Below are 27,059 nucleotides of genomic sequence, written 5' to 3' on the forward strand. Positions count from 1 at the left end.
CTGTAGATGCATGTTATTAAGACTTACTTTACTAAGTAAAATGCATGTGAATGAATAAATGTGGTCCATTTCTGCCTTCCAGGTGACTAGGAACGCCTTGCAAGAGAATGGCCATTGTGACGTATCAGTTGATAGTCAACTAGGGAATCAATTTACAGTACTGTACAGAGTTCATCTCAGCTTAATCCAAGTGCCATGTAAGGTCTATAGGCTCAGCACAGAAAAGGGTCAAAGAAGACAAAATATCAAACATGCATGTTTGAGAAGAACACCAAATTTGAAAACAGTAGCACTTGTTCAGGAAGTGCTCCTACCATGAAGAGTCATGAGAAGTGTGGAGAAACCTGTGATACATTGTAGAAATGGATGTGACGTGCAGAACCTTCAGAAGTGCATGAACTTTGGTCTTGCCACATAAAATTGTAAAGCAAAGTTTATTTTTCGTTTGTGCAGTACAAAAAGGACAGCGGTCTAATAGCACAATAGAAGAGCACCAGAAGACTTGTAATGTGTGGGCTAAATCTTGCTGGAGCGGGGCATCTCGTGGCGTGTACCGTTAGAGTTTTTCCTGCACCGTTCAGCTGGAATGTAATTGGCACGGTAACTTGCTGGAAGTGCGAGCTGATAACGGCGCAGTGAGGGCATCGGGACACCTGGGACTTTGGTGCACGACAGGACCAACGGTCTTATCTCCTTAACCAGTGGGATTTAAGGATAGAGAAAGAAAGGGTAGACATAGAGAAAATGTTTCCACTTGTAGGGGAGTCCAAAACTAGAGGTCATCAATATAAGATAGTCACTAATAAATCCAATAGGGAATTCAGGAGAAACTTCTTTACCCAAAGTGTGGTAAGAATGTTGAACACACTAGCACAAGGAGTAGTTGAGGCAAATAGCATAGATGCATTTAAGGGGAATCTAGGTAAGCACACTAGGTAGAAAGGAATAGAAGGGTATGCCGACAGGGGTAGATGAAGTAGGGAGGGAAGGAGACTCGTGTGGAGCATAAACGCCGGCATAGACCAGTTGGGCCGAATGTCCTGTTTCTGTGCTGTAGACTCAATGTAAATGGAATGTAACGATGGAGAAGGAGGATGAATTGGAGTCAAATCAGGTACAGAAAGATATAAAGAAAGGGAAATAAGGATTGGATTGAGAGAGAGAAAAAGAGACAAACGAAAAGTAAGAAAAAAAAATTATAAATTTGACATTTTTAAAATCTTTAAGAAGAATTTACTACTTGCAGGAATGAGACTCAAGTTTAAATTGTTCCCTTTCTGCGGATTGGCAATTGATTAGGTTTGCATTAACAATTATCACGTCGTTAAAAGGGTACTTGGTGCTATTAATTATGAGCCCGAGCTTTTTGCAGTGAGTTTAACGGGCAACTAACGTGCAAATCCAGCAAGTTCTTAAAAATAACGGGGAGGATAAGGCCGAGATGCCATGTTTCCAAGCAAACTGCAGAGCGGCGTAAATCGACCAGCAAGTTGTGGAGGTTCGCAATTCATAGCGTATCTCCTCTTCCCTTGAACTAGCTGGCCAATTTGTGCATTAATAACTGCGTGTGTCGTGAACTCACCGCTATTTTTCCAGGAAGATTTGGCCCGATGTAAATGCTGTTAAGCACAGGTGTAACAAACCCACGTCAGTTTAAAAACAGTTGAAGAGCTTAAAACTGCTCACTTATAACAGTTGAAATGGAGTTGCTCATATATATGGCTGGTTGTCTTCCAAAACAACACAATGTTGAAGAGTTTCTGCTCTTCTGCATATGCTAAACAAATGAGAGATGAACAAAAAGTTCAAAGTTGACTAGCTTAATAAAAGATTTTTTTCTTCCTTGGTGCAGTATCCTCTATTGTGATGTAATGAGGATATTGACTGTATGTACATATTGTTATAAGGCTGTTATATCAGTTATAAAACACTGGACTTTGACTCCCAGTTTTTCTACATTAGATTTTAACTGTACTTTTATAAGGCATTCAGTATAGCATGCACCTCACTATAACATGCACAATGATTAGCTCCTGAAGACTGTTGCATTGAGGATGTAGTTATCATAATTTTTGTTTACCTCAAGAAAGAGTGTGTTAAACATTTAGTCTTAATGCACTAAAACAGCTGTGTCTAGGCTTGTCAAATTTGAACATTTTGTTCATCTTTACAGAAAACTTCCAAAGTGGAATTAGTCATACAGCGAATCAATCAAATTTATGGAGGAAATTACAAGCATTCGATTCCTAATTGCCGTTTCCTTCCATTTTTTTAAATGAAAAATAATGATCAGACAATAGTCACTTATGAAATTTAAAATCTTTCTTGATCAGAAAGAGAAGCAGTGATGGCTTTTATGTGGCAACTCTGAAAATGCTACAGAAATTAAGGAAAACGAGTAAACTGTCAGAAAACTAAAATGATGGTGCATTACAAGGATTGAAAAAAGCAATAATGACACATCTGAAGGTAATATGCAAAAATCAAGTTTCTTCAATTTACGCAGAAAACTCACTTCTTGGGCAAACAAGCCTTCAGCTCAAATGCCTTATGTTGAGTGCAGGGAGATGCTTGGCTGCAAAAGAATGCAGGATTTTATTTTAAGTTGTCCATTAGAAATGGAATAATTTTGCTTTTCATTATGTTCCATGATCTCTGGTACTCTGCAAACCTAACAATAGAATATCTATAATGACAGTTCACCACCAGCTAATAGATCTATGGCATTGCTCTGTGCTGACTTTTCAAAGAACTGGTATGTGTGATTGGGAAATGAGGCAATGTGTAGGCAAAGGGCTAAATGCACCAATCTCTTGAAAATGTTGAAAAAAATCAACCTTTTCAGAATGTTGGTTGAGATCATTTGATGGAATAGTCAAACTAAAGAGTTTGATCCCTCAAAACTTTGCTGTTGAAGGTGTAAATCACTGTAGATGCAGAGCAAAAGGGTGAATGTTAGTGTTCCACTCATGAAGGAAAGTTATTTGTCTCAGCAAAGGTCAAATTCAGGACCAAGAGCAGTGTCTGTTGATTACAGTGTTAAAGGTTGAAGTCTTACTGAATACCATCACTACACACATGGTTGGTGCTCTGAATGGGGGTAGAGGAAGTGGTCACTTCTGCACATTTAGTCCTGGTCAAAACATACGTGTGACCATAAATTTAGAAAGTGGTGTCAAGTTACTATTTGGAAAGATTATTCACAGTGGAGAGTTAACCTGAGAGCACACCCATGTTTTTAAGGAAAATAGTATTCTCGGATATGTAGACATACAACATGCAGTTTTGTTTTCTAATAGCTTGTTGTGATGAAACGTATGTCAGTCAATATTTATAGTTTGTTTTGCATTCATCTTGAACAGCCCAACTGGCCTGACAAACTGCATGCAATATAACTAAATTTTGAAGACTAGGTTGTTCTCTCTATTCAAACGTTTGGAGTGGTAGTACCTATCAGTACTGTGTGATTGTTTTCACATCAGCCAATATTGTCTGCATTGTGTACTTCTTGATAAACTATTTTTGTATCAACACTAAAATTATAAACTTAAATAAAAATCAGGGATGAATAAAGGCCATTTGGCCCATTGAGCTCAGTTCTGCAGTGGTGTTTCTGCCTTGCTTTTAACTAGAGCCTTTCCCCATGTAAGACAAAAGGAACATTGCAAGTAGAGAATTTAGAGAGTTCATTTCTGATGACTGCTAGGCAAGAGCAGCAATTCATTTAATTTGGTAATTGAACTTTGTCTAGGAAGTTGTAGTGAAAACTTAGTGAGAAAGATCAAGTAGGTGTATTGAATCTAGAAGCAGGGTTGAGCCCAGTTGGAGTTGTTACAACTCGTGGAAAGGCCACAGATGCCATTAAAACCTAGCTGTCCTAAATCTTGACGGCATTGAAAAGTTCTATCAGATGTACACGAATCAAAATTCTATATTTGATGGGCATTTTCTTACCGTTAGAATTGAGTATGGTCTTAATGTTGTCCAATTTTAACCTTTGTGCACTAAAACAAGCTGGAAAATGTTTCCTATTGACGTTAATTGCCGGTAATTAGTAGCTATGTCTTAGATGTGGTGGTAAATGGCCAGTGTGTAAAGATGCACAGAAGCAAAATAAATTCCTGAGTAGTGCACTGCACTACTTGAGGATATGATGTATCTGTTGACAGTTACTGTTGTGCCCTGTAATAAAATGTAATATACAACTACTGTTTTAAGTAGGAAGGTGTACATTAGAAAATATTTTTACATTTTCTACAATCTGGTTTATTATTTTCAATGTAAAGTTTCCTACAAAACTTCCTGTCCTTAAGAGGAAGTAAAAACTATGAACAAGCAGTCTTCTAAAATTTAGATGGGTTACATGCAGGTACCCTGTACAGGCAACATTGCTTGGAAGAATGCATACAAACACTGATAATAAATTGCCCTTCTGTGCATTGTACAAGTAGAAGTTCAGTTCTTAATTTAAGGCACTTTGGAGTGCAGTTGTCATTCTCAGGTCATTTTTCTGGGATATTCCATCACAGCATTAGTTTCCCTCTTAGTTCTGCGATGATTTAAAAGTAAGCCTCATTTAAAGAACTATTTATTTCTTTTCTCTATTTAAAAAAAAAAGGCACTGACAACTAAGGGAGGAAAGCCTTATGTGGCATCAATGTTTTCTTATATTCTTTTTAAACTGATATTGGAAAAAGTTTCCACACAAGATTAAATACACTTTGAAATGTTAACTTTTGCACTTTTCTCTATTGATTATTTGTAATGGGACTATTTAAAATTTGATTATTTCTGGTTTAGCAAGTTCTACATTTTGTGCTTCCTTGTTGAACAATTGTACATTATTCTACTTTTGTGCTTGTTAATATAAAGCTCAAGCTGAGCCATAATTGAACTGCAGTCATCCTGGTGGATATGGCCTAGAAAGTTTAATTTTGATGCAGTTCTGAAAACCTGATTTGAAAAATTAGTTTTTTTGTACTTTGCCTGAATTTATTGATTAAAAGTCACTGTTGTCTCTATTTGTACTTATTACTTTTCCCACCAAGTTCTAACTGCAAAATTGATGGCAACTGACTGTTGTATGGTAAGTACTTTGTATTGTGTTCTGTGATTAATAGTGGTTTGATATAAAAATGCTCTCTTCCCACTCTTCTCCAAAAATATTGAGTTATTTCCTAAGCAAAGCAATGCACTGGTGACCTGCTTTCATGCTTCTCCCATCATTGTGTAACTGACCACTCTGATGTGAGAGCAGCCTGAAAAAGAGGTTCTGTTTCTCTTCCCATCCTGCTGCACAGATAAGTGTGGTTGAGATTGGGAACTCACTGCATGAGAGAACTGATGGCATAAATTGGATTATCATGTCTTTCATTTTGATAAAGGTGCTGTTACAATCCTGAAAAATAAGCTGATTATATCTAGAATTGGGGACAGGGGTATTGCAATCATCATGAACTTTTAGGACGTTCTACCACAATGTAAGAGTGAGAAGGTAAAGCTGTGACGAGACTTTTTTCTAAAATAAAAAGGTTAAGGGGAAATAACACGTTCAAAATTATGAAAGGATTTGAGACCCTAAATATTTTTTTTCCACTGGTGGCTGAATTTGTAACAAAGGGACATAAACTCTATTAATTTTGGAAGCAGAGTTCAGGAATTTATTTTCACCAGAATTATTAGGATTTGGAATACAATACTATGAGGGACTTTTGAAAGTGAGTCAGTCACAATTTGTAAAGCAGAATTGCATAAACGAATGCAGAAAAAATGTAATAATGATTAGGGGGAAAGTGTAGGGAAACAGGCTTAGAGTAGATGGCTGCAGTGGGGCCATTAGTGCTGGAACAGAGAGAACCAAATGACCTTCATGTACCAACATTTCTATGTTTCTATACATTTTCATCAATAATTCAATGTAAACTTCAGGGTGGCATTTCATTTGCTCTCATTATTCATTATCTCAAAACTTGCCAGCAGAACAATAAAGAGCAGAAACATTGTTCTCTGATGGGGGTCACTAAATAAAAGGTCCTTTGAAAATCAAAAAAAAGTGATGTCTAGTGCTAATATGTTTGTTTATTGCATATTCACTTTTAAAACATAGGTAAGTGTATAGTGTGCCCCATCAAAGGAAAACATTTTAAGTAATTCAAGATTTTAAAATTGTATACAAGCTTTACTGTCTTCACCATTAATAAGTATACACAATTAGTTTCCTGCTTCTAAGAAATCCTGATATTTATTCTGGACAATCCTAATTTGGGTTTGTCAAATCTATTGGCCAAAGCTTTTATACATTCCATTCTGGCGCAAAAACACAAAAGGAAAAGTGGCCCAACCATGGCTAACAAAAGAAATTAAGGATAGTACTAGATCCAAAGAGGAGTCATACAAAGTTGCCAGAAAAAGTAGCAAGCCTGAGGATTGGGAGCAGTTTAGAATTCAGCAAAAAAGGACCAAGGGATTGATTAAGAGGGGAAAAAATAGAGTATGAGAGTAAACTTACAAGGGACATAAAAGTGGACAGTAAAAGCTTCTACAAGTATGTAAAAAGAAAAAGATTAGTGAAGACAAATGTAGGTCCCTTAGAAACAGTAGAATTTATAATTGGGAACAAGGAATAAATGGGTCTTTTTTGGGGTGGCAGGCTGTGACTAGTGGGGTACTGCAGGGATCAGTGCTTGGGCCCCAGCTATCAATGATTTGGATGAGGGAACCAAATGTAATATTTTCAAGTTTGTTGACTACACAAAACTAGGTGGGGTTGTGAGGAAGATGTAAAAAGGCTTCAAGGTGATTTAGACACGCTGAGTGAGTGGGCAAATACATGGTAGATGCAGTATCATGTGGATAAATGTGAAGTTATCCACTTTGGAAGGAAAAACAAAGGCAGAGCATTATTTAAATGGCGATAGATTGGGAAATGTTGATGTACAAAGGGACCTGGGTGTCCTTGTACACCAGTCACTGAAAGCAAACATGCAGGTGCAGCAAGCAGTTAGGAAGGCAAATGGTATGTTGGCCTTCATTGCAAGAGGATTTGAGTACAGGAGCAAGGATGTCTTACTGCAGTTATACAGGGCCTTGGTGAGACCACACCAGGAGTATTGTGTGCAGTTTTGGTCTCCTTACCTAAGAAAAGATATACTTGCCATAGAGGGAGTGCAATGAAGGTTCACCAGACTGATTCCTGGGATGGCAGGACTGTCGTATGAGGAGAGATTGGGTCAACTAGGCCTGTATTCACTGGAGTTTAGAAGAATGAGAGGGGATCTCATTGAAACGTACAAAATTCTGACCGGGATAGACAGACTGGATGCAGGTAGGATGTTTCCCTTGGCTGGGGGGGTCTAGAACAAGGGGTCACAGTCTCAGGATGCGGGGTAGGACATTTAGGACGAGATGAGGAGAAATTTCTTCACTCAGGGTGGTGAACCTGTGGAATTCTCTACCACAGTAGGCTGTGGCGGTTAAGTCACTGAATATATTTAAGAAGGAGCTAGATAGATTTCTAGACACAGAAGGCATCAAGGGGTATGGGGAGAGAGTGGGAATATGGTATTGAGATAGAGGATCAGCCGTGATCATATTGAATGGCGGAGCAGGCTCCTATTTTCTATGTTTCTGAATCAGTTTGACAAGTTAGACACCATGCTAAACTCACTGGAGATCTAATTGTGACTGGCTAAGCAAGACCAATCTGAACTATTGCAGACCCAAAATTCTGTTCAGTATTCCACAAAGGATGTTACAAAAAAAATGTCAACCTGCATTACCAACTTATTCTGAGTAACTTCATCCCAAGGCCCCCTCTGAAGCAGTGTGTTTTCTGTACAGTAGCTCATGCTTTAAGACTTAACATGCAAGAGTCTGAGTGAGGAACTGAAAGTAAGTTTGTGCAGTGAAGGTAAGTATCCTTGTCCTGAGCAGGAATTGGTGGTGGTGGGTGTGATGGTTATGCAGATAGGACTGTAAGGAGATTAATAGTGGCTCCCGATCCATGATCTCGCCCTCCCTGCATCTATCTATAACCTCCGACACGATTATCCTTCCCCCCCCCCCCCCCCCCCGGAACACTGTCCCACCCCTTTGACAGCTGTGCCATGCTCTGGAATTCCCTGCCTGAACCCCTCCATCTCCCTCTTCTTGAAGAGCCCCTGTTGAAACTACGTCTTTGACCAAGCTTTTGGTCACCTCACCTAATATTTCCTTCTTTGGTTTAGAGTCCACTTTATTCCTTATGCTTCTACAAAATGCCTTTCTATGTTAAAGGAACTATATAAATTAAGTTACTGATTTTTTTTACATCTTTGGCCATCACAGCCAGCCTACTGCTGAGTTAAGTGCCCTAGAACTGCAGAAAACAGCACTGGTGCCTACACAAAATGTGCTCTGGTCCTGGGAGATGGGACATTTAGGCAGAAGTTAATCAGTCCCCAAAAGGCTGCTATGAGGCATATTTTTAATGCAATAAAAACAAATAAAATGGCTAAGCGATATAAACAATTGTTTTGCACTATGACTTTATTGAGGTTCAGAATACAAGCCTGTAGAAAAACAATATTTAGATCCATTATAGTGGCTCCCTTATAATCTTTGGTAGTACTAAAGGGCAATTAACATTTACTATATTCCCAGACACATTATTCTTTCTTTGAAGAGAATGATAATGAGAAGAATGGTAATACATTCTTTACTAACCATTTCCCCAGGCACTTTTTTTTAATGTCAGACCCCATCAGTGTTTTAGTCTGAGAGGGGAAAAAAGGTGTGAAAAGAAGGCTCCTTTATCAGTTGTCTGACATACTAAAAAGAAATTTAGGTTAACTGTTGAAAATGCCATAGCATTGCTTATGATAAAGCTTGCATCTGGGCACAATGCCAGGTAATGTAACAGAGTAATCAATTTGAGGTTAGTTCCAAAAAATATTGAACATTCTATTTAAACCAAATTTGATTAGATAATAGGGTATCCAACACTGTATACAAATTTCAGTGTAGAAGATATTCAATAAGAACAGCAGATTGTTTGGAATATTCATGCAAGCAAACTATAGCTTCCACTGCCACCTGTCAATCTTTAGAATTTGTTGACCAGTCATATGGAAGGTTAGAAATTTTAATGCTTCCATGATCCAAGAGTTCTTTCAGCGCTTTCTTCTTTGGTGAATCTCCCAGGTGTTCAAACACCCAATTCAACAACTGAACAAGGGAACAAAGCACAAATATGTTAAATTGCATTTTATATTTCCAAACTAAATATATTGCCTCTCATTCAATAATTTTATTCCTCAATTTAAGTATAATAGTGAAAATGAGTTGAAGAATGTGAGGTGGGGTTTTAATTTGAGACACAAGTGGTACACTTGCTATAAGTAAGAACTTGTATTTTTGTATTTATATAGCACCTTATCACCTCAGGATATCCTAAAGCACATCACAGCCAATTAATTGCCTTTGAAGTGTAATCACATATAAGCAAATAAGGTGAATAATGAGTTAATTTGTTTTTTTGGTGGTTATGGAGATTGGAGAAACATTGGCCAGGACACTGGGAGAATTCTCTACTGTGCAAACAGTGATATGGGATTGTTTACGTTCACCTTCAACAATGCAGCATTTCCTCAGTACGGAGCCAGAGTGGGACAAGTACAAAATTCATAAGTTTCAAGCATTTAAAAATTAGGAAACAAACAGACCTCTCGCCCGCCCCCAAGATGATACCAAACGTGTGGAATCAACACTCAGAAGCTATACCATTAAAGGGAATGGGATTGATATTGGTCGAGAAAAGTGATTAAGGCGGTGTCTAGACACGAATATTGTGTATGCAGCTGAAGAAATTCAGTGTTCCTCAACACTGGGATCAACAGAGTCCATGATAGAATGCACGACCTCTGGACAGAGTGGGCTTGATCGGCCAAAAAGCCTCTTCTTGCACCAGACTTAAAATATAATCCTCTTAAAATCTACAGGCTTTTAAAACTCAAGCTTGGTGTCACAAACAACTAAGCCTTAAAATGATCTACTAAAATGAAACCACCAAAGTTCTAATTATGCTAGATAATTTAACAACTTGCATTTACATAGTACCTTTGACATAAACACCCCAAGTAGCTTCATAAGTAGGTGTAAGGAAAAGTATTCACTGTTCAGCTGCCAAATTGATGGTACTAATTGGGAGCATGATTTATGAAAGTTTTTCTTTAAAAAGTAAATTTCCTGACCCGTGCTGTCGCCCTCTTCCAGATTCTTAGGACAAATAGTTTGGGAGGGATGCAAGTCAATTTCTCAGAAGATCCAATTAAGTTAATTGCATTTAGATACAGGATTTCCTGTTGCTCTTTCTGCTCTATTGCTGTCTATTTTTAGACACATATTTGGGACCTAGTATTTGCCAAATGTTTGTTTGCAGATTATATTATTTTTAAGCCAAATAATGCTGATAGTCACATTTATGCATTGCTGAGTAGCTTGCATAGTCCCTGAAATAGCTGTACGGTAGATGTAAGTAAACTAAATGTAGTTTTCCTGTCTGCAGGATCAAGATGGACGGCAGTGATTAAAAAATATGAAAAGTAATTGTTTCCTTATTGAGGCCTTAATTTTGAACATCTTAATCTATTGACCTATAAAGATGAATTATTGGGCCAGAGTTTGCAGCATGCCCCATTAGTTAAAACGTGTACAAACAAGTTAAGTTTTAAAAAATTTTGCCCACAAAATTGCTGGAAATGTGAGCTGATGACAACAGCGAGGGCAACGGGGCAGCTAGGACCTTGGTGAACAACAGGACAAACAGTTTATCTCAACAAGATTTAAGGATTTTTTTTATTCGTTCATGGGATGTGGGCATCGCTGGCTATGCCAGCATTTATTGCCCATCCCTAATTGCCCTTGAGAAGGTGGGGGTGAGCCGCCGCCTTGAACCGCTACAGTCCGTGTGTTGAAGGTTCTCCCACAGAGCTGTTTGGAAGGGAGTTCCAGGATTTTGACCCAGCGACGATGAAGAAACGGCGATATATTTCCAAGTCGGGATGGTGTGTGACTTAGAGGGGAACATGCAGGTGGTGTTGCTGCTCTTGTTCTTCTAGGTGGTAGAGATCGCAGGTATTCCATCACGCTCCTGACTTGTGCCTTGTAGATGGTGGAAAGGCTTTGGAGAGTCAGGAGGTGAGTCACTCACCCCAGAATACCCAGCATCTGAACTGCTCTTGTAGCCACAGTATTTATATGGCTAGTCCAGTTAAGTTTCTGGTCAATGGTGACCTCCAGGATGTTGATGGTGGGGGATTCGGCAATGGTAATGCCGTTGAATGTCAAGGGGAGGTGGTCATTGCCTGCCACTTGTCTGGTGCGAATGTTACTTGCCACTTACCAGCCCGAGCCTGGATGTTGTCCAGGTCTTGCTGCATGCGGGCTCGGACTGCTTCATCATTTGATGGGTTGCGAATGGAACTGAACACTGCAATCATCAGCGAACATCCCCATTTCTGACCTTACGATGGAGGGAAGGTTATTGACGAAGTAGCTGAAGATGGTTGGGCCTAGGACACTGCCCTGAAGAACTCCTGCAGCAATGTCCTGGGGCTGAGATGATTGGCCTCCAACAACCACTACCATCTTCCTTTGTGCTAGGTTTGACTCCAGCCACTGGAGAGTTTCCCCCCTGATTCCCATTGACTTCAATTTTACTAGGGCTCCTTGGTGCCACACTTGGTCAAATGCTGCCTTGATGTCTCACTTCATCTTGGACCAAGGCTGTAATGAGGTCTGGAGCCGAGTGGTCCTGGCGGAACCCAAACTGAGCATCGGTAAGCATTGAGTAATAAACAGAGGAGGGTGAATTAGAGTGAGTGAATTCAATGTCAAATCAGGTATAGAAAGAAATGAGGGAAAGAAAGATTGAATTAAGAGAAAGGAAAAGTAAGATTTTTTTTTAAATTTGACATTTTAAAAATCTAAAACAATTTACAACCTGAAGAAATGAGACTCCACACTTATAATTGTTTACTTTCTGGGCAAGAGAGGTTGATTGGCAGTCATTAACAATTATCACATTGTTAAAAGGGTCCTTATGCTATTAATTACTGGACTTAACTTTCTGTGGTGAGTTTAATGGGAAGTTCATGTGCAAATGCAGCAACTTGATGAAAATCACAGGGAGGTTAAGTGGGAGATGCCGTTTTTACAAAGCTAATGGTGGAGCGGCACAAATTGGCCAGCAACTTGCGATTTGCAATTCACGGGGTATCTCTTCCTCGCTACAAGTTGCTGGCTGATTTGTGCATTAATAACTGCGTCGATTGGACACGGTTATTTTTTCAGCAAAATCTGGCCCATTGTCTCAAACGATATCGTTATAAATACACTGATACTTCATTATCAGTTTATTTGTGTGAATTTTCACTCCCATGTTATTGAACATGATCATTTCCTTACCTTTTCATCTGTTCCACCAAAATCAATTTTGTACCATTTGAAAATTTGGCTCAGGCGAACTTCCTTTTTGGACACATCAACTTGGCAGCCATCGGAGCCATCAAGAAAAGCTGCAGCTGAAATCTTCAGCTGTTTGTCAATTTCCTATAATTGTGGAATAAAATACATGTATGATTTACCAAGTTCTGCATCTTCTCCCCTTCCCACACCCCCACCACCCCCAATTTTCTCAAAGGCCTTGACTTGTACCTGGGTCGGGTTCCAGAAATCCTCCAGTACCTCACCCTTGTGGCCAGTACTTCATGTGTGCGCCCAGTGAATGTCAGAAGGCCATTCAATTGTGGAGGGCAAAATAACCAAGCCCAATTCTAGCCTCAGTCAATGCCTGGATACGTGCACTCTCTGCAGTGATCACTAGCTAACCCTGGCTTATCTTGCCTCTCCCTAACTCTGGGCCATAAAGGCCAATTGTAGTGCACCCCATTGTTTCCTGGCTGAGATCAGCTAACTTAACATAGAACAAGAATTGCATAGGCAAACTTCTGGTAAATTCTAGATTTTTTTTACATTGAGATAGGATTTAAATACTACCTGAACATTCTGCGAGCAATCTTCAAACTCTTTTGTTACATTGCAACACGTGAGCCATTTTCTAATTCTGCTTTTTGTGTTTGTGAGCTTTCCAATTCAAGTTAGTTAGTGGACTTTGTTTCTTCTATTGGGTCACTCAATTTGCCTTGCTACTACCTTCATTATGGCCAGCAAGTTTATTTTCTTGCGGCTTTCCATCCTGACCAGATTTAAAATATTAAAGCAGGATTCTAATATCAAATGATAGAAAAAGAGAATGCATTACTGAAAATTAGGCAGTTGCGAGGTTTAAAATTCCACTGCAAAAGAGGTAATTCTGAAAACTGATCCTAAATGAAGGGAAGGGAAGGTGACAACAGTAAGTGACGCAACAAATATTTGAACAGTGCTTTAAAATGGTAATAGAAACAAACCTTGGCAGTGTAGGTCTTGATTGGAGGGCAACTTAGGACTCCACAGTTTAGAGCAAAATGAATAAGTGGTTCCACTTCCCCCAGTGCAGCCTGAAAGATTAAAGCTGGAGTCACACTTAAAAAAAATTTGAAACACATCACCTGAAATGTGTGACAAATATACAATGATGAGATGTAAATTCTAACATTTGCATTCTCAAATTATATGCCCTACATCATCAATTCTGTTTGATTTGGATTCTAAAAGATTTATATTGTTACCATTCAGGATTTTCAGGTTACCTGAGCTATTAAACTTTGCATTTTTAAAACAGTGAAACAAGTTAAGCTCAAAGCACTACTTGCAGTATCTGATGTGATATTACATTTATTAGTCAAACAGATGATTTCTATGAAAGCATGGAGTCCTATAGAAGTCAGCTTAAAACAGGTTTGGAAATGGGGAAGACAAAATGAAAAAAATACCAAAAATTTGAGCTAATTATTACAAGTTGATGTAGTGATTGTATGCAGGGTTTGGTTTAGAGAACAGGACAAGGCTGATACTAGTATATTTATGGATTACTTGAATTTTACAGTAGAATGTAGGAGAACCATTATTTCAGTGGTCAATTAGGTCATATGTAAATACATTAGACAATGCCTCAGATTAAGATTAATTTCCTGTGTAATTCATCTTTACAAAAAAATTCCTGACGGCTCCTCACTGTTATTTAAAATATTAATTTAAGTAATCTGAAAATTTAGTTGGATCAGCCCAATGGTTCAAGTAAGATTACCCTCTGCCCCCAACCAAACATTCAGCTTAGACATTTGAATTCACTTGGCTATATTGGGCAGGTTTAGCTAATTCTCAGGTTGCTAGACATTTTTTTTGATTTTTAGTTTGAAAGAAATCTTTGCTGACAGGATTCGATTGAACTTAGAAAGTTGCATCTCAGGCAGGGTGAATGCACATGTTGCTATGATATCCTGCCAGGGTTTCCCACACTGCCATTCTGTGGAGTAGACAATCAGCCCATCATTGGTCTTATAAGTTTGAGGTAACACGTTTTGGGAAGAAAAAGGAATAGAAGTATACCCTCAATCGAAAGGCAATTTGTTTTTCCACCAATATGCAGAAGTCCAAGGGTAATTATCTATGCTGGGAATTACCCATAGAATTATCTTGTCTATATATACACTCAGCAGTGCACAGGTAGAGACAAACAACAATTGACCTTAAGGCGTGGATCACCCTTCGAGAACGGTTTCATTATCTGAGCGAGGCCTTTTCGGTTTCCACGAAGTACACCATTTTCAATATCTTGCAGCGTAAAGACTTCTGCACCGATCACGTAACTTACAGAATTAAAAAACTAAAAAAGGTACAAAATGAAGTTCAGAGGAGGTTTCTTTTATACCATAGCAAATAAATCAATCATATTTATAGCCATACTTCAATATAAATGACGATTCAGTCTTGTTTGCTGTGTTGCATTAGATCAGTTCAACATTTTCGCTCAGAAGACAACAGAAGATGGTACGAGAAATGTTACACTTTTACATCGTGAATAAGGCAACTGCATTCTGTGAGCATTTTATAATTTTTTTACAAATAAGTTAATATCACAAATTTCCATATCTAATGAGCATTTAAGAAGTCTGGTTACACGGTTTTTGACTTAGAAACATGAAGATTGGAGGGTATAGTTAATACTGAGGAAGACTGCAACAAAATATATAAAATGTCCCAAGGCTTCACAGGAGCGTTACCAAATAAAATTTGACATTAAGTCATGTAAAGGAGATATTAGGACAGGTGACCAAAAGTTTGGTCAAAGAGGTAGGTTTTAAGAAACGTCTTAAAGGAGGAAAGGTTTAGGGAGGGAATTCTAGAGCTTAGCGCCTAAGCAGCTGAAGGCACAGCCACCAACGGTGGAATGATTAAAATCGGGGATGCGCAAGAGGCAAGAATTGGAGGAGTGCAGAGATCTCGGAGGGTTGGGGCTGGAGGAGGTTAGAGATAGGAAGGGGCGAGGCCATGGAGGGATTTGAAAACAAGGATAAGAATTTTAAAATTTAGGCGCTTCTGGACCGAGAGCCAATGTAGGCCAGTGAGCGCAGGGGTGATGGGTGAACAAGACTTGGTGCAAGTTAGGATACGGTCAGCAGAGTTTTGGGAAGAGCTCAAGTTTATGGAAGATGGAAGGCTGGCCAGGACGGCATTGGAATAGTCAAGTCTAGAGGTAACAAAGGCATAGACGAGGGTTTCAGCAGCAGATGAGCTGAAGCAGGGGCGGAGAAGGGCGATGTTACGGAGGTGGAAGTAGGCGGTCTTGTTAATGGAGCGGATACGTGGTCAGAAACTCATCTCAGGGTCAGATAGGATGCCAAGGTTACGAGCGGTCTGGTTCAGCCTCAGACAGTAGCCAGGAAGTGGGATGGAGTCGGTGGCTAGGGAACGGAGTTTGCGGCGGGGACCGAAAACAATGGCTTCGGTCTTCCCAATATTTAGTTGGAAGAAATTTTTGCTCAGGTGCTGGACAAGCAGTGTGACAAATCAGAGAAAGTGGAGGGGTCGAGGGAGGTGTTGTCAGTGTACATGTCGAACTTGACGTGTTTTTGGATGATGTCGCCGAGGGGAAGCATGTCGATGAGAAATAGGAGGGGGCCAAAGATAGATCCTTGGGGGACTCCAGAGTTAACGAAGTGGGAAGAGAAGCCATTGCCGGTGATTCTCTGGCTACGACTGGATAGATAGGAATGGAACCAGGCGAGGGCAGTCCCACCCAGCTGGATGACGGAGGAGAGGTGTTGGAGGAGGATGGTGTGGTCAACAGTATCAAAGGCTGCAGACAGGTCGAGAAGGATGAGGAAGGATAGTTTACCACGGTCACAGTCACATAGGATGTCATTTGTGACTTTGATAAGGGCCGTTTCAGTACTGTGGCAGGGGCAGAAACCTGATTGGAGGGGTTCAAACATGGAGTTGCGGGAAAGATAGGCACAGATTTGGGAGGTGACAACACGTTCAAGGACTTGAGAGGAAGGGGAGGTTGGAGATGGGGCGGTAGTTTGCAAGGAATGAGGGGTCAAGAGTGGGTTTTTTGAGGAGCGGGGGGAGGATGACAGCAGTTTTGAAGCTAACATGGTGGCCAGGAAGGGAAGTTAGGTAGTCTGCAGTTTGGTGGGAATAGGGTGGAGGGATCAGGAGGTGGGTCTCATGGTCAAGATCAGCTCGGAAAGGGCACAAGGGGAGATAGGAGAGAAACTAGAGAAAGATGTGAGTTCAGGGCTAGGGCGGTGGGGAACCTTAGGGGAAGTTTGGCTTGGTGGACCAGGGGAAGGGAGGGAAGTGGCAGAGGCAGCTGAATGGATGGTCTCCATCTTAGTGATAAAGAAGTCCATGAGCTCCTCGCACTTGTTATTGGGGGTGAGGATGGAGGAGGCAGGGGGAAGGGGTTTAAGAAGGCTGTTTGTAGTCAAAGAATGGAAGAACTTGCCTTTATATAATGCCTTTCATGACCTCAGGACATCCCAAAGCGCTTTAGAGCCAATGGAGTACTTTGTAAAGTGTAGTCACTGTTGTAATGTGGGAAACGTGGCAGCCAATTTGCATGCAGCAAGGTCCCACAAACAGCAATATGATAACGTCCAGAGAATCTTTTTTAGGTGTTGGCCAGGACACCAGGGAGAACTCCCTTATTCGTCTTCAAAATAGTGCCGTGGGATCCTTTACGTCCACCAGCGAGGGCAGACAGAGCCTCGGTTTAACGTCTCATCCGAAAGACGGCACCTCTAGCTTTGCAGCACTTCCTCAGGACTGCACTGGAATGTCAGCCTCGATTTTGTGCTCAAGTCCCTTCTGACTCAGGCTGATACTGGGGCAGAGAAGCTTTAAGAATAATCAGTTTTGGCAGAGGAGCGCAGGACCTGATAGTGTTTTATGTGGTCCAGCCAGATCTGGCGATGAATGGCTAAATCAGTTGTCTGCCATAAATGTTCAAGTCTGTGTCCCTTGGCTTTAAGGGAGTGAAGATGAGGGCCATACAAGGAGGAATGACCAGGATAAAAGAGGGAGTAATGGTTTTAATGGGGACAAGAAAATCAAAGGTGGAGGGTGTGATTGAGCAGATCGGTAGCTGCAGAAATGTTGTGGTGAATGGAGTGCCAAAGGCCAGACAGTTGGGAATTTGAAAGTGCCGTTGTAAGTGACTTGGGGGAGTGTTTATTCGCGGGGTGAACACAAAAGGAAGTGGGGTTGGGAGAGGCAATGGGTGGAGAGGGATACAAGGAAGTGATCAGAGGTGGCCTTATCTGTGATTGACACGGTGGGAGTAGAGAAGCCACGTGAGATGACAAGGTCGAGGGAATGGCCGTGAATATGGGTGGGGGAGTTTATATGGAGGGAGAGATTAAGGGAGGATAGGAGGGCAGTGAACTTAGAGGAGAGAGGGCAGTTGAATAATGGAGAAAAAATCTTGGAATTTTACAGCATTATGTCTGTACCACTTCTTTGAAAGAGCTATCAAATTAACTCCATTCCCCTCCCCCGTCCCCATTTCTTTTTCAAATATTTATCCCTTTTAAAAGCTACATGGATTCTGCTTCCATCTCTGTTTCAGGTAGATGTAAGGAATCTTGCAACACCAGGTTATAGTCCAACAGTTTTATTTTAAAATCACAAGCTTTCGGAGATTATCTCCTTCGTCAGGTGAGTGAGTGAAAGGTTCTCAAATCGCATATCTTATATTAGGCTGGGACACGATCACACCAATCAAAGGTGTCGTTGGTTTTCAGACAGGTTAGCCACGGAAAACAGTACTGAATACACAGTGGGTCAGGTTACAAAGCCAGAGAGAGAAAGAGACCCGAAAGGCAGAGAGAGAGAGAGAGAGAGAATGTCCAGTTGTATGAAAAACAGATAACTTTTTTTCCTGCTGGTGGGGTTACGTGTAGCGTGACATGAACCCAAGATCTCGGTTGAGGCCGTCCTCATGGGTGCAGAACTTGGCTATCAATTTCTGCTCGACGATTTTGCGTTGTCGTGTGTCTCGAAGGCCGCCTTGGAGAACAACCACAGGGAAGTCTATCGCCAATTTGTCCGACCACACCCTTCAACCAGACGAAATCGAAGTTCTCAGCCGAGGGCTCAATTTCTGCCCCACCACCAAAATGAACCCCATCGGTCTCGCAGCGGACACAGAGGAATTCATTAGGAGAATGAGACTCCGGGAATTCTTTCACAAATCCCAAGATTTCAGCAGTGAACCCAATGAGACAATCAACGATCCGGAACAGCAGACAGAGGGATCCGTGGTACAGCAACCGAAGAAGAAAGAGTCAAACTGGACTCCTCCGGAGGGTCGCTGCCCTAAGCTTGACATGTATGCTCAAGCTGTCACGAGATGCGTCAACGCCAGATTCATCAGCCACACTCACAAGACAGTCCAGAATGTCACCCGAGTACAACGCTCTCAAGACCAACTGCAACATAGTCATCAAACCAGCGGACAAAGGAGGAGCCATCGTCATACAGAACAGAACGGACTATTGCAAAGAAGCATACCGACAACTGGACAGCCAGGAACACTACAGACGGTTACCCGCAGATCCGACCAAAGAACACACTCACCAGCTCAACAAACTGATCAAGACCTTCGATCCAGACCTTCAAAGCATCCTACGTGCTCTCATCCCACGTACTCCCCGCGTGGGAGACTTCTACTGCCTCCCAAAGATACACAAAGCCAACACACCCGGACGTCCCATCGTATCTGGCAACGGAACCCTGTGAGAACACCTCTCTGGATACGTCGAGGGCATCCTGAAACCCATCGTACAGGGAACCCCCAGCTTCTGTTGCGACACTACAGACTTCCTACAAAAACTCAGCACCCACGGACCAGTTGAACCAGGAACACTTCTCACCACGATGGACGTCTCGGCACTCTACACCAGTATCCCCCACGATGACGGCATCGCTGCAACAGCCTCAGTACTCAACACCAACAACAGCCAATCTCCAGACGCCATCCTACAACTCATCCGCTTCATCCTGGATCACAATGTCTTCACCTTCGATAACCAGTTCTTTACCCAAACACACGGAACAGCCATGGGGACCAAATTTGCACCCCAATACGCCAACATTTTCATGCACAAGTTCGAGCACGACTTCTTCACTGCACAGGACCTCCAACCAACGCTACACACCAGATACATCGACGGCATTTTCTTCCTATGGACCCACGGCGAAGAATCACTGAAGAGACTACACGATAACATCAACAAGTTCCATCCCACCATCAAACTCACCATGGACTACTCCTCAGTATTGGTTTCTTTCTTGGACACACAAATCTCCATCAAAGACAGGCACCTCAGCACCTCACTCTACCGCAAGCCCACGGACAACCTCACGATGCTCCACTTTTCCAGCTTCTACCCTAACCACGTCAAAGAGGCCATCCCCTATGGACAGGCCCTACGAATACACAGGATCTGCTCAGACGAGGAGGAACGCGATGGACACCTACAGACGCTGAAAGACGCCCCCGTAAGAACGGGATATGACGCTCGACTCGTCGATCGACAGTTCCGACGGGCCACAGCGAAAAATCGCATAGACCTCCTCAGAAGACAAACATGGGACGCAACCAACAGTACCCTTCGTCGTCCAGTACTTCCCCGGAGTGGAGAAACTACGCCATGTTCTCCGCAGCCTTCAATATGTCATAGACGACGACGAACGCCTCGCTAAGGCCATCCCCACGCCTCCACTACTCGCCTTCAAACAGCCACCCAACCTCAAACAGACCATCGTTCGCAGCAAATTACCCAGCTTTCAGGAGAACAGCGTCCGCGACACCACACAACCCTGCCACGGCAACCTCTGCAAGACATGCCAGATCATCGACACAGATACCACCATCACACGAGAGGACACCACCCACCAGGTACATGGTTCATACTCCTGTGACTCGGCCAACGTTGTCTACCTCATACGTTGCAGGAAACGATGCCCTGGAGCATGGTACATTGGTGAGACCATGCAGACACTGCGACAACGGATGAACGGACACAGCGCAACAATTGCGAGACAGGAGGGTTCCCTCCCAGTCGGGGAACACTTTAGCAGTCAAGGACATTCAGCCACCGATCTTCAGGTAAGCGTTCTACAAGGCAGCCTTCGAGACACACGACAACGCAAAATCGTCAAGCAGAAATTGATAGCCAAGTTCCACACCCATGAGGACGGCCTCAACCGGGATCTTGGGTTCATGTCACGCTACACGTAACCCCACCAGCAGGAGAAAAAAAAAGTTATCTGTTTTTAATACAACTGGACATTCTCTCTCTCTCTGCCTTTCGGGTCTCTTTCTCTCTCTGGCTTTGTAATCTGACCCATTGTGTATTCAGTACTATTTTCCGTGGCTAACCTGTCTGAACACCAACGACACCTTTGATTGGTGTGATTGTGTCCTGGCCTAATATAAGATATGCGATTTGAGAACCTTTCACTCACTCACCTGACGAAGGAGATAATCTCCGAAAGCTTGTGATTTTCAAATAAAACTGTTGGACTATAACCTGGTGTTGTAAGATTCCTTACATTTGTCCACCCCAGTCCATCACCGGCATCTCCACATCATGTTTCAGGTAGGGCATTCCACGTCCTAACACTCCCCATAAAAAAAAATTCTTCTCATCTCTCCCTTCGTCCTATTAGTGACTATCTTAAACGTATGCCCTCTAGTAATCAGCTCATTGACCAGTGGAACAAAATCCTTCATACGGTAGTTTCGAACACCTCTATCAGATCTCCACTTATTCTTCTCTGTTCTAAGGAGAAAAACCCCAGTTTCTCTAGTCTCACCTCTTAACTAAAGCCTCTCATGCCCAGTATCAATGTAGTGATTCTCTTCTATACCCTCTCCATGGCCTTGACATCCTTCCTACTGTAGGTCACCCATTATCTTTTTGCTTATGGGGTATTCTATTCATAAAGCCTAAAATCCCATCTTTTTTTTAATATATAGGTTCATCAACAAAGATTTGAGTGTCCAAAACCATAGTTCTCTGCTCCTTTACTACTTTTAAAGTTTTACCACTTAGTGTATATTCTGGTCTAGGTACAATCTCTCTACTTCACAATCAGTGATGGACAATCGGCCATCTTTTCCTGCCCTTTGAACTGATCTTCTCAATCCTCCACCTAGCTACATCTCTCTCTACCTTCATAACACTACATAAAAACTAACCTCTTCAAATGTGCACGAGCCATATCACTTAGCTTATCTCCCTACCCCAGCTCTGATGTGAAAGCCACTTTATGTTAAAAGTGTTATATGTGCAAGTTATTATCCCTCTAAACAATAAGGGGGGAGAATTGCATGTTTGACATCTTACTTTATATCTCTGCCACATGTTTTTTGGTGATCCTTGTGTAATAATTCCATGAATCACTAATGCATTATACACATTGATGAAGAATGCTAGCTTCTCTTCCCTAGTGAGATTCTCAAGATCCAAGCGCTGTAGCTGTGTTGCAAGTTGACAATACGTCTCAAAAATTGTACTCTTCCTCATAGATTTGTAATCTACCAACTACAATAAAAAAAAAGTGAAAGTGTTATTTATTAATCTGCCCATTGTTACTTCAGCAACCTGGAGATCAAATCTGGACAGAGAAACCTTTGTTTAGTAGTTGCCTCTGAAATCAAACTAAATGGGTTCAAGCTATTCATGAGGTAATTACTAGAAATATATTCAAGTACTAAAACTTAATTAGGCATTTAACTTTTTAAAATTTATATTAGCATAATTGGGATACAGAGGTGAGCATGTAAGTGTAAACTGAAAAATGTAGAGAATTAGTGAAGAACAGATATACGGAAACTTTCCTGGAAAAAACATGGACTAACCTTGCCATCAGGTGTAATGTGTTCTGAGAACAGCTTCAAAATTAAGTCTCTCATAACTTCAGAATGTCCAGCAGCTAAAGTATGACAGATTATTGAACAGGTTAATATTAAAAATGAACATGAGAAAGTGTTAGGCTATTTTTTTTTTGAGGGGTGGGGGTGTAGGGAGAGCTTCACTTTGTAATATGTACACCGAATTTTTGCTCCTACTTGACACCTCACTGCAATGGTGCAGAAAATCACCATGTGGTGAATAGATGCCACGTTTCTGCAGCATATCACTCCACAGTACAATGTGTTAGTGCACCAATGCATTGTGCGACCATAATTCCTCCAAAGATCGTCCTACGCTTTGGGTAATCCCTTAATTTATTCTTGCAAAGGGTCTACACCCCAAAAAATTAATCTGTCTTTTCTCTTCAGCTACTGATGGACCTGTTGCACGTTTCCAGCATTTGCAGGGTTTTTTTCTGTTAATGAATTCTTTATTTCAAATTTATAATTCAATTCCCTTTTGTGTTTTCTTTATTATCACTTTTTTTTCCCTCGCTTTTTGGTCTGTTTATTTCCCACTTTTCCCCACAATTCATTTTACTTCTGAAGCTCTATCGGTTCCTCCAACTGGCTGCTATGAGAGAGCACCTGGATGTGCTGAACATTACTTGATCACTCATCCTCTCTGTGGGGAAGTGTCATTCTTGGGAAATTGCCATGGTCTACAACTTCCTGGTAGACAGCATTAGAACACTGACGCAATGCACTTCCGGATCTTTCTTTCACAATGTACTTTTTAAAAATCTTTCTCTTTTTAAAGCACAACAATTAGCTGATTCCACAAAGCCAAGAAGCTACATTTGAACATAGCATAGCTCAACTTAAACAGAGGAAGCCTGATCGTCTTTTCCCAGTCTCCCCTCAGCATGTATCATCACAATACAGTATATTGCTAAATCTACCAATTTACAATACAACCAAGTCAAGTGATCAGACTGACCGAGGACGCAGTATATCCAGAAATGGAAGCAGACATGACTGAAGAAAGGCAGGGGTAGGAGTGGGATGGAAGAGACTGGACAAATGATAGAGGAGGAGAACCACCACCAAAAATTATCATTGATGTGAACAGCAGCAAACGAGAAACTGAATGGACACACGGAGAATTCTGAACAGGACTGAGTGTGCAAGCAACAAGTTGCATCGATTTGGTGCCTTTAATGTAGAAAAACATCTCAAAGCATTTCACAAAGGCATAATCAGAAATGAATGGATGCTGAGCCAAAAATAAGATATTAAGAGGGGTGAACAAAAGCTTGGTCAGAGGTGGACTTTAAGGAGGATCTTAAAAGGAGGAGAGGAAGGTGGCCCCTTCTTTCCTGTCTTCTCCCCTTCCTGTCACCCAGACATGACGCCTTTCATTTCTCCCCTCTTGGATATTTTGCCCCGCCAAATCCCTACCCGAACCCGTCTTTGCTGTGCCTTCCTGCTCTCCAGCTGCTGTCCCAGGCTTGAATTTTGCTTGGATAAGCCAACAGCTACTCTTGCGTCTCTTTCGGCATTCTCTAAAGGGCCCGTTGAGAGAAAGGAGAGAAGAAACACCAATGCACCAAGAGGTGGAGAATAAGTTACCAAAAACTGATATGATTGTATGCAACCAACCAACATAACAAGAATCCTGACCAGGGACTGAACCTTGGGATCTCCCTGATCTGTACATTGTCCAGGGGAGCGTATTAAAAAAAATTCTTCAAAATAAATATCCAATTAGCTTCTGAAGCAGCTGCCAGAGCTCATTACCCCAATTTTCTGGTACACTCAGCAACAGATACACATTATTATTACTACAAGAAAAGGAAAACATTTAAAAGCTCCCAAGTGCTAGTGCTTCAAACACCAAACAGATGGTTAGGAACTTAAACCCAACTCAAAGAAGAAAAAAATTATAGCCTTAAATGGTGGTTCCACATTTCAGTCTGAAACTATAGTAATTTGAACCAAGTGTTTTGTCACGGTGTCATAAAAATAGCTCAGATGAACCTTTTGTCTAAACAAATTGGAATTAACAGACCAGGTGAGGTTTGTACATTTCCTTGCAGTTACCAGTACTTTACAGACATAATATGCCATAAGTCATTTAGATTTGCTGAATACAGCACTTTTTTCATTTTAAGGATTAAAATGGAACACCCCGCTCTTCACACAAACCTTCTCCATTTTAGATACCCAATGTCAGAATAAAGTATTTCAGTGTCGGATATTCAACAGAAAAGTTGTCCTAATAGGACACTTTAATCCAACATCAGAACAGCATATCCTGCTCTAGCAATTTGAATTTTTCCCCTTTTACATTAACCGCCCTGATGGCCTCTCAGTAAAACTGCCAATTTAATCCAAATTATGGATTTTTATTGTCCACACCAACAAGTAAGTTAGCTGAGACTACTCAAAGTCATCTCAAGTAGTAACCTTACAGCTAACAAAGAGGACACTCATCCCATCAGCCTCGTTTGGATTCAAACCTAGGACTCTGCTAACTAACTGCACTTCCCAGTTCCCTCAGAATAGGTCCACATTTAAATTACATGAAAGTTTCATTTATATTAGAAATAATGCAGAGGTACCAATGAATTTTAAAATACTTGAAGGTGGTCTTGCAAAGTATTACTGAATCACTTTAAGAATTCATCATGAGGTACACATCATCTAGTCTGATTAAATATTCCACCCACTCTCAAAATTGGATACTGCAGACTGCTTCCAATTTACTTTCCTTACAGTGTGTCTTACTATTGGTCATGGATGGTGGCAATGGTTGAAGAAAAAGGTGGGAAATGTGGATGCAATAGTTGACGGTAAGTTTGAAGTTGAAAATTTAAATAGATCTTAAAAAAAATGTGAGCTGAAGAAAAAGATGCTCAAACTTATTGACAGTAACCAACTTATTTTAAATGTTATCCACCTCAGTTAGACACTCTGTGTGGTGAATCCTCCACTAGACATCAGTAAAAGAGGTACAAAACATTACATACCTGAAACAGTGCCATATTCTGCTGTAACTCCAGAGTTTAATGCTGAAGCAGAGTCGTGCTCTACCAATCTGTACAAGGCATCGCTGTCGTCAAATCCTTTTCCACTCAAAGGATTTAAAAACTTTCTGGTTGTCAAATCTTTTGCCATTTCAATTGCTTCAGTTTTGTCTAGATTAAATAAAGATCAATGAGCAAAAGATATGAAGTATTTGTTATAGAAATGTTTAATAATCCAAACAACACATAACTATTCAAGGACTATAGTAGTATTTTTGCTTAAAAATGGTGAGTTCTGTTTTTCCTACCACTCTCCTGTGTGGGGCACATTAGGCACCAATACACCAGCTCAAGTTCTAAAGTTGTATGTTTTCCTTTATAAATAATAAGGGCTTGGTCCGCTATGGGGAGAAAGAAATTCCCTTTACCCATTTGTTCTTGAAATAAAAACTTAGGAACTTAGGAACAGGAGTAGGCCATTCAGCCCCTCGTGCCTGCTCCGCCATTTGATAAGATCATGGCTGATCTGTGATCTAACTCCATATACCTGCCTTTGACCCATATCCCTTAATACCTTTGGTTGCCAAAAAGCTATCTATCTCAGAATTAAATTTAGCAATTGAGCTAGTATCAATTGCCCTTTGCGGAAGAGAGTTCCAAACTTCTACAACCCTTTGTGTGTAGAAATGTTTTCTAATCTCGCTCCTGAAAGGTCTGGCTCTAATTTTTAGACTGTGCCCCCTACTCCTAAAATCCCCAACCAGCGGAAATAGTTTCTCTCTATCCACCCTATCTGTTCCCTTAATATCTTATAAACTTCGATCAGATCACCCCTTAACCTTCGAAACTCTAGAGAATACAACCCCAATTTGTGTAATCTCTCCTCGTAACTTAACCCTTGAAGTCTGGGTATCATTCTAGTAAACCTACGCTGCACTCCCTCCAAGGCCAATATGTCCTTCCGAAGGTGCGGTGCCCAGAACTGCTCACAGTACTCCAAGTTTTGCATAGCTGCAGCATAACTTCTGCCCCCTTGTACTCAAGTACTCTAGATATAAAGGCCAGCGTTCCATTTGCCTTCTTGATTATTTTCTGCACCTGTTCATGACACTTCAATGATCTATGTACCTGAACCCCTAAATCCCTTTGGACATTCACTGTTTTTAACTTTTTACCATTTAGAAGGTACCCTGTTCTATCCTTTCTTGATCCAAAGTGGATGACCTCACATTTGTCTACATTGAATTCCATTTGCCACAGTTTTGCCCATTCACCTAATCTATCAATATCGCTTTGTAATTTTATGTTTTCATCTACACTGCTTACAATGCCACCAATCTTTGTGTCATCGGCAAACTTAGATATGAGACTTTCTATGCCTTCATCTAAGTCGTTAATAAATATTGTGAATAATTGAGGCCCCAAGACAGATCCCTGCGGGACTCCACTAGTCACATCCTGCCAATGTGAGTACCTACCCATTATCCCTACTCTCTGTCGCCTTTCGCTCAGCCAACTTCCTAACCAAGTCCGTACTTTTCCCTCGATTCCATGGGCTTCTATCTTAGCTAACAGTCTCTTATGTGGGACCTTATCAAATGCCTTCTGGAAGTCCATATAAATAACATCCATTGACATTCCCCTGTCCACTACTTTAGTCACCTCTTCAAAAAATTCAA

The 27,059-nt window shown here is 41.1% G+C and overlaps 2 protein-coding genes across 3 annotated transcripts in view; one reads left to right on the plus strand and one right to left on the minus strand.

Annotated features, from left to right (window-relative positions):
* The window catches only part of LOC137327404 (zinc finger protein 654-like), a 51,562-nt gene extending 46,413 nt beyond the window's left edge, over nt 1-5,149 (plus strand). The window contains exon 9 of the mRNA XM_067993152.1: nt 83-5,149. Coding sequence (XP_067849253.1) covers nt 83-90 — 8 coding nt within the window. The 3' untranslated portion in view covers nt 91-5,149. The remainder of the gene's footprint in view (nt 1-82) is intronic.
* Nucleotides 5,150-8,508: 3,359 nt separating this feature from the next.
* Nucleotides 8,509-27,059, minus strand: part of zgc:152951 (uncharacterized protein LOC569013 homolog) — a 44,106-nt gene continuing 25,555 nt past the window's right edge. For both annotated transcript variants that reach the window (XM_067993154.1, XM_067993153.1), the window contains exons 5-11: nt 25,384-25,551; nt 22,358-22,431; nt 21,843-22,040; nt 14,669-14,806; nt 13,449-13,538; nt 12,445-12,588; nt 8,509-9,204 (exon numbers count right to left, since the gene is read on the minus strand). In XM_067993154.1, coding sequence (XP_067849255.1) covers nt 9,076-9,204; nt 12,445-12,588; nt 13,449-13,538; nt 14,669-14,806; nt 21,843-22,040; nt 22,358-22,431; nt 25,384-25,551 — 941 coding nt within the window. In that variant the 3' untranslated portion in view covers nt 8,509-9,075. The remainder of the gene's footprint in view (nt 9,205-12,444; nt 12,589-13,448; nt 13,539-14,668; nt 14,807-21,842; nt 22,041-22,357; nt 22,432-25,383; nt 25,552-27,059) is intronic.

This window comes from Heptranchias perlo, chromosome 11 (genome assembly GCF_035084215.1).
Source record: "Heptranchias perlo isolate sHepPer1 chromosome 11, sHepPer1.hap1, whole genome shotgun sequence".
In the NCBI taxonomy this organism is placed as follows: Eukaryota; Metazoa; Chordata; class Chondrichthyes; order Hexanchiformes; family Hexanchidae; genus Heptranchias; species Heptranchias perlo.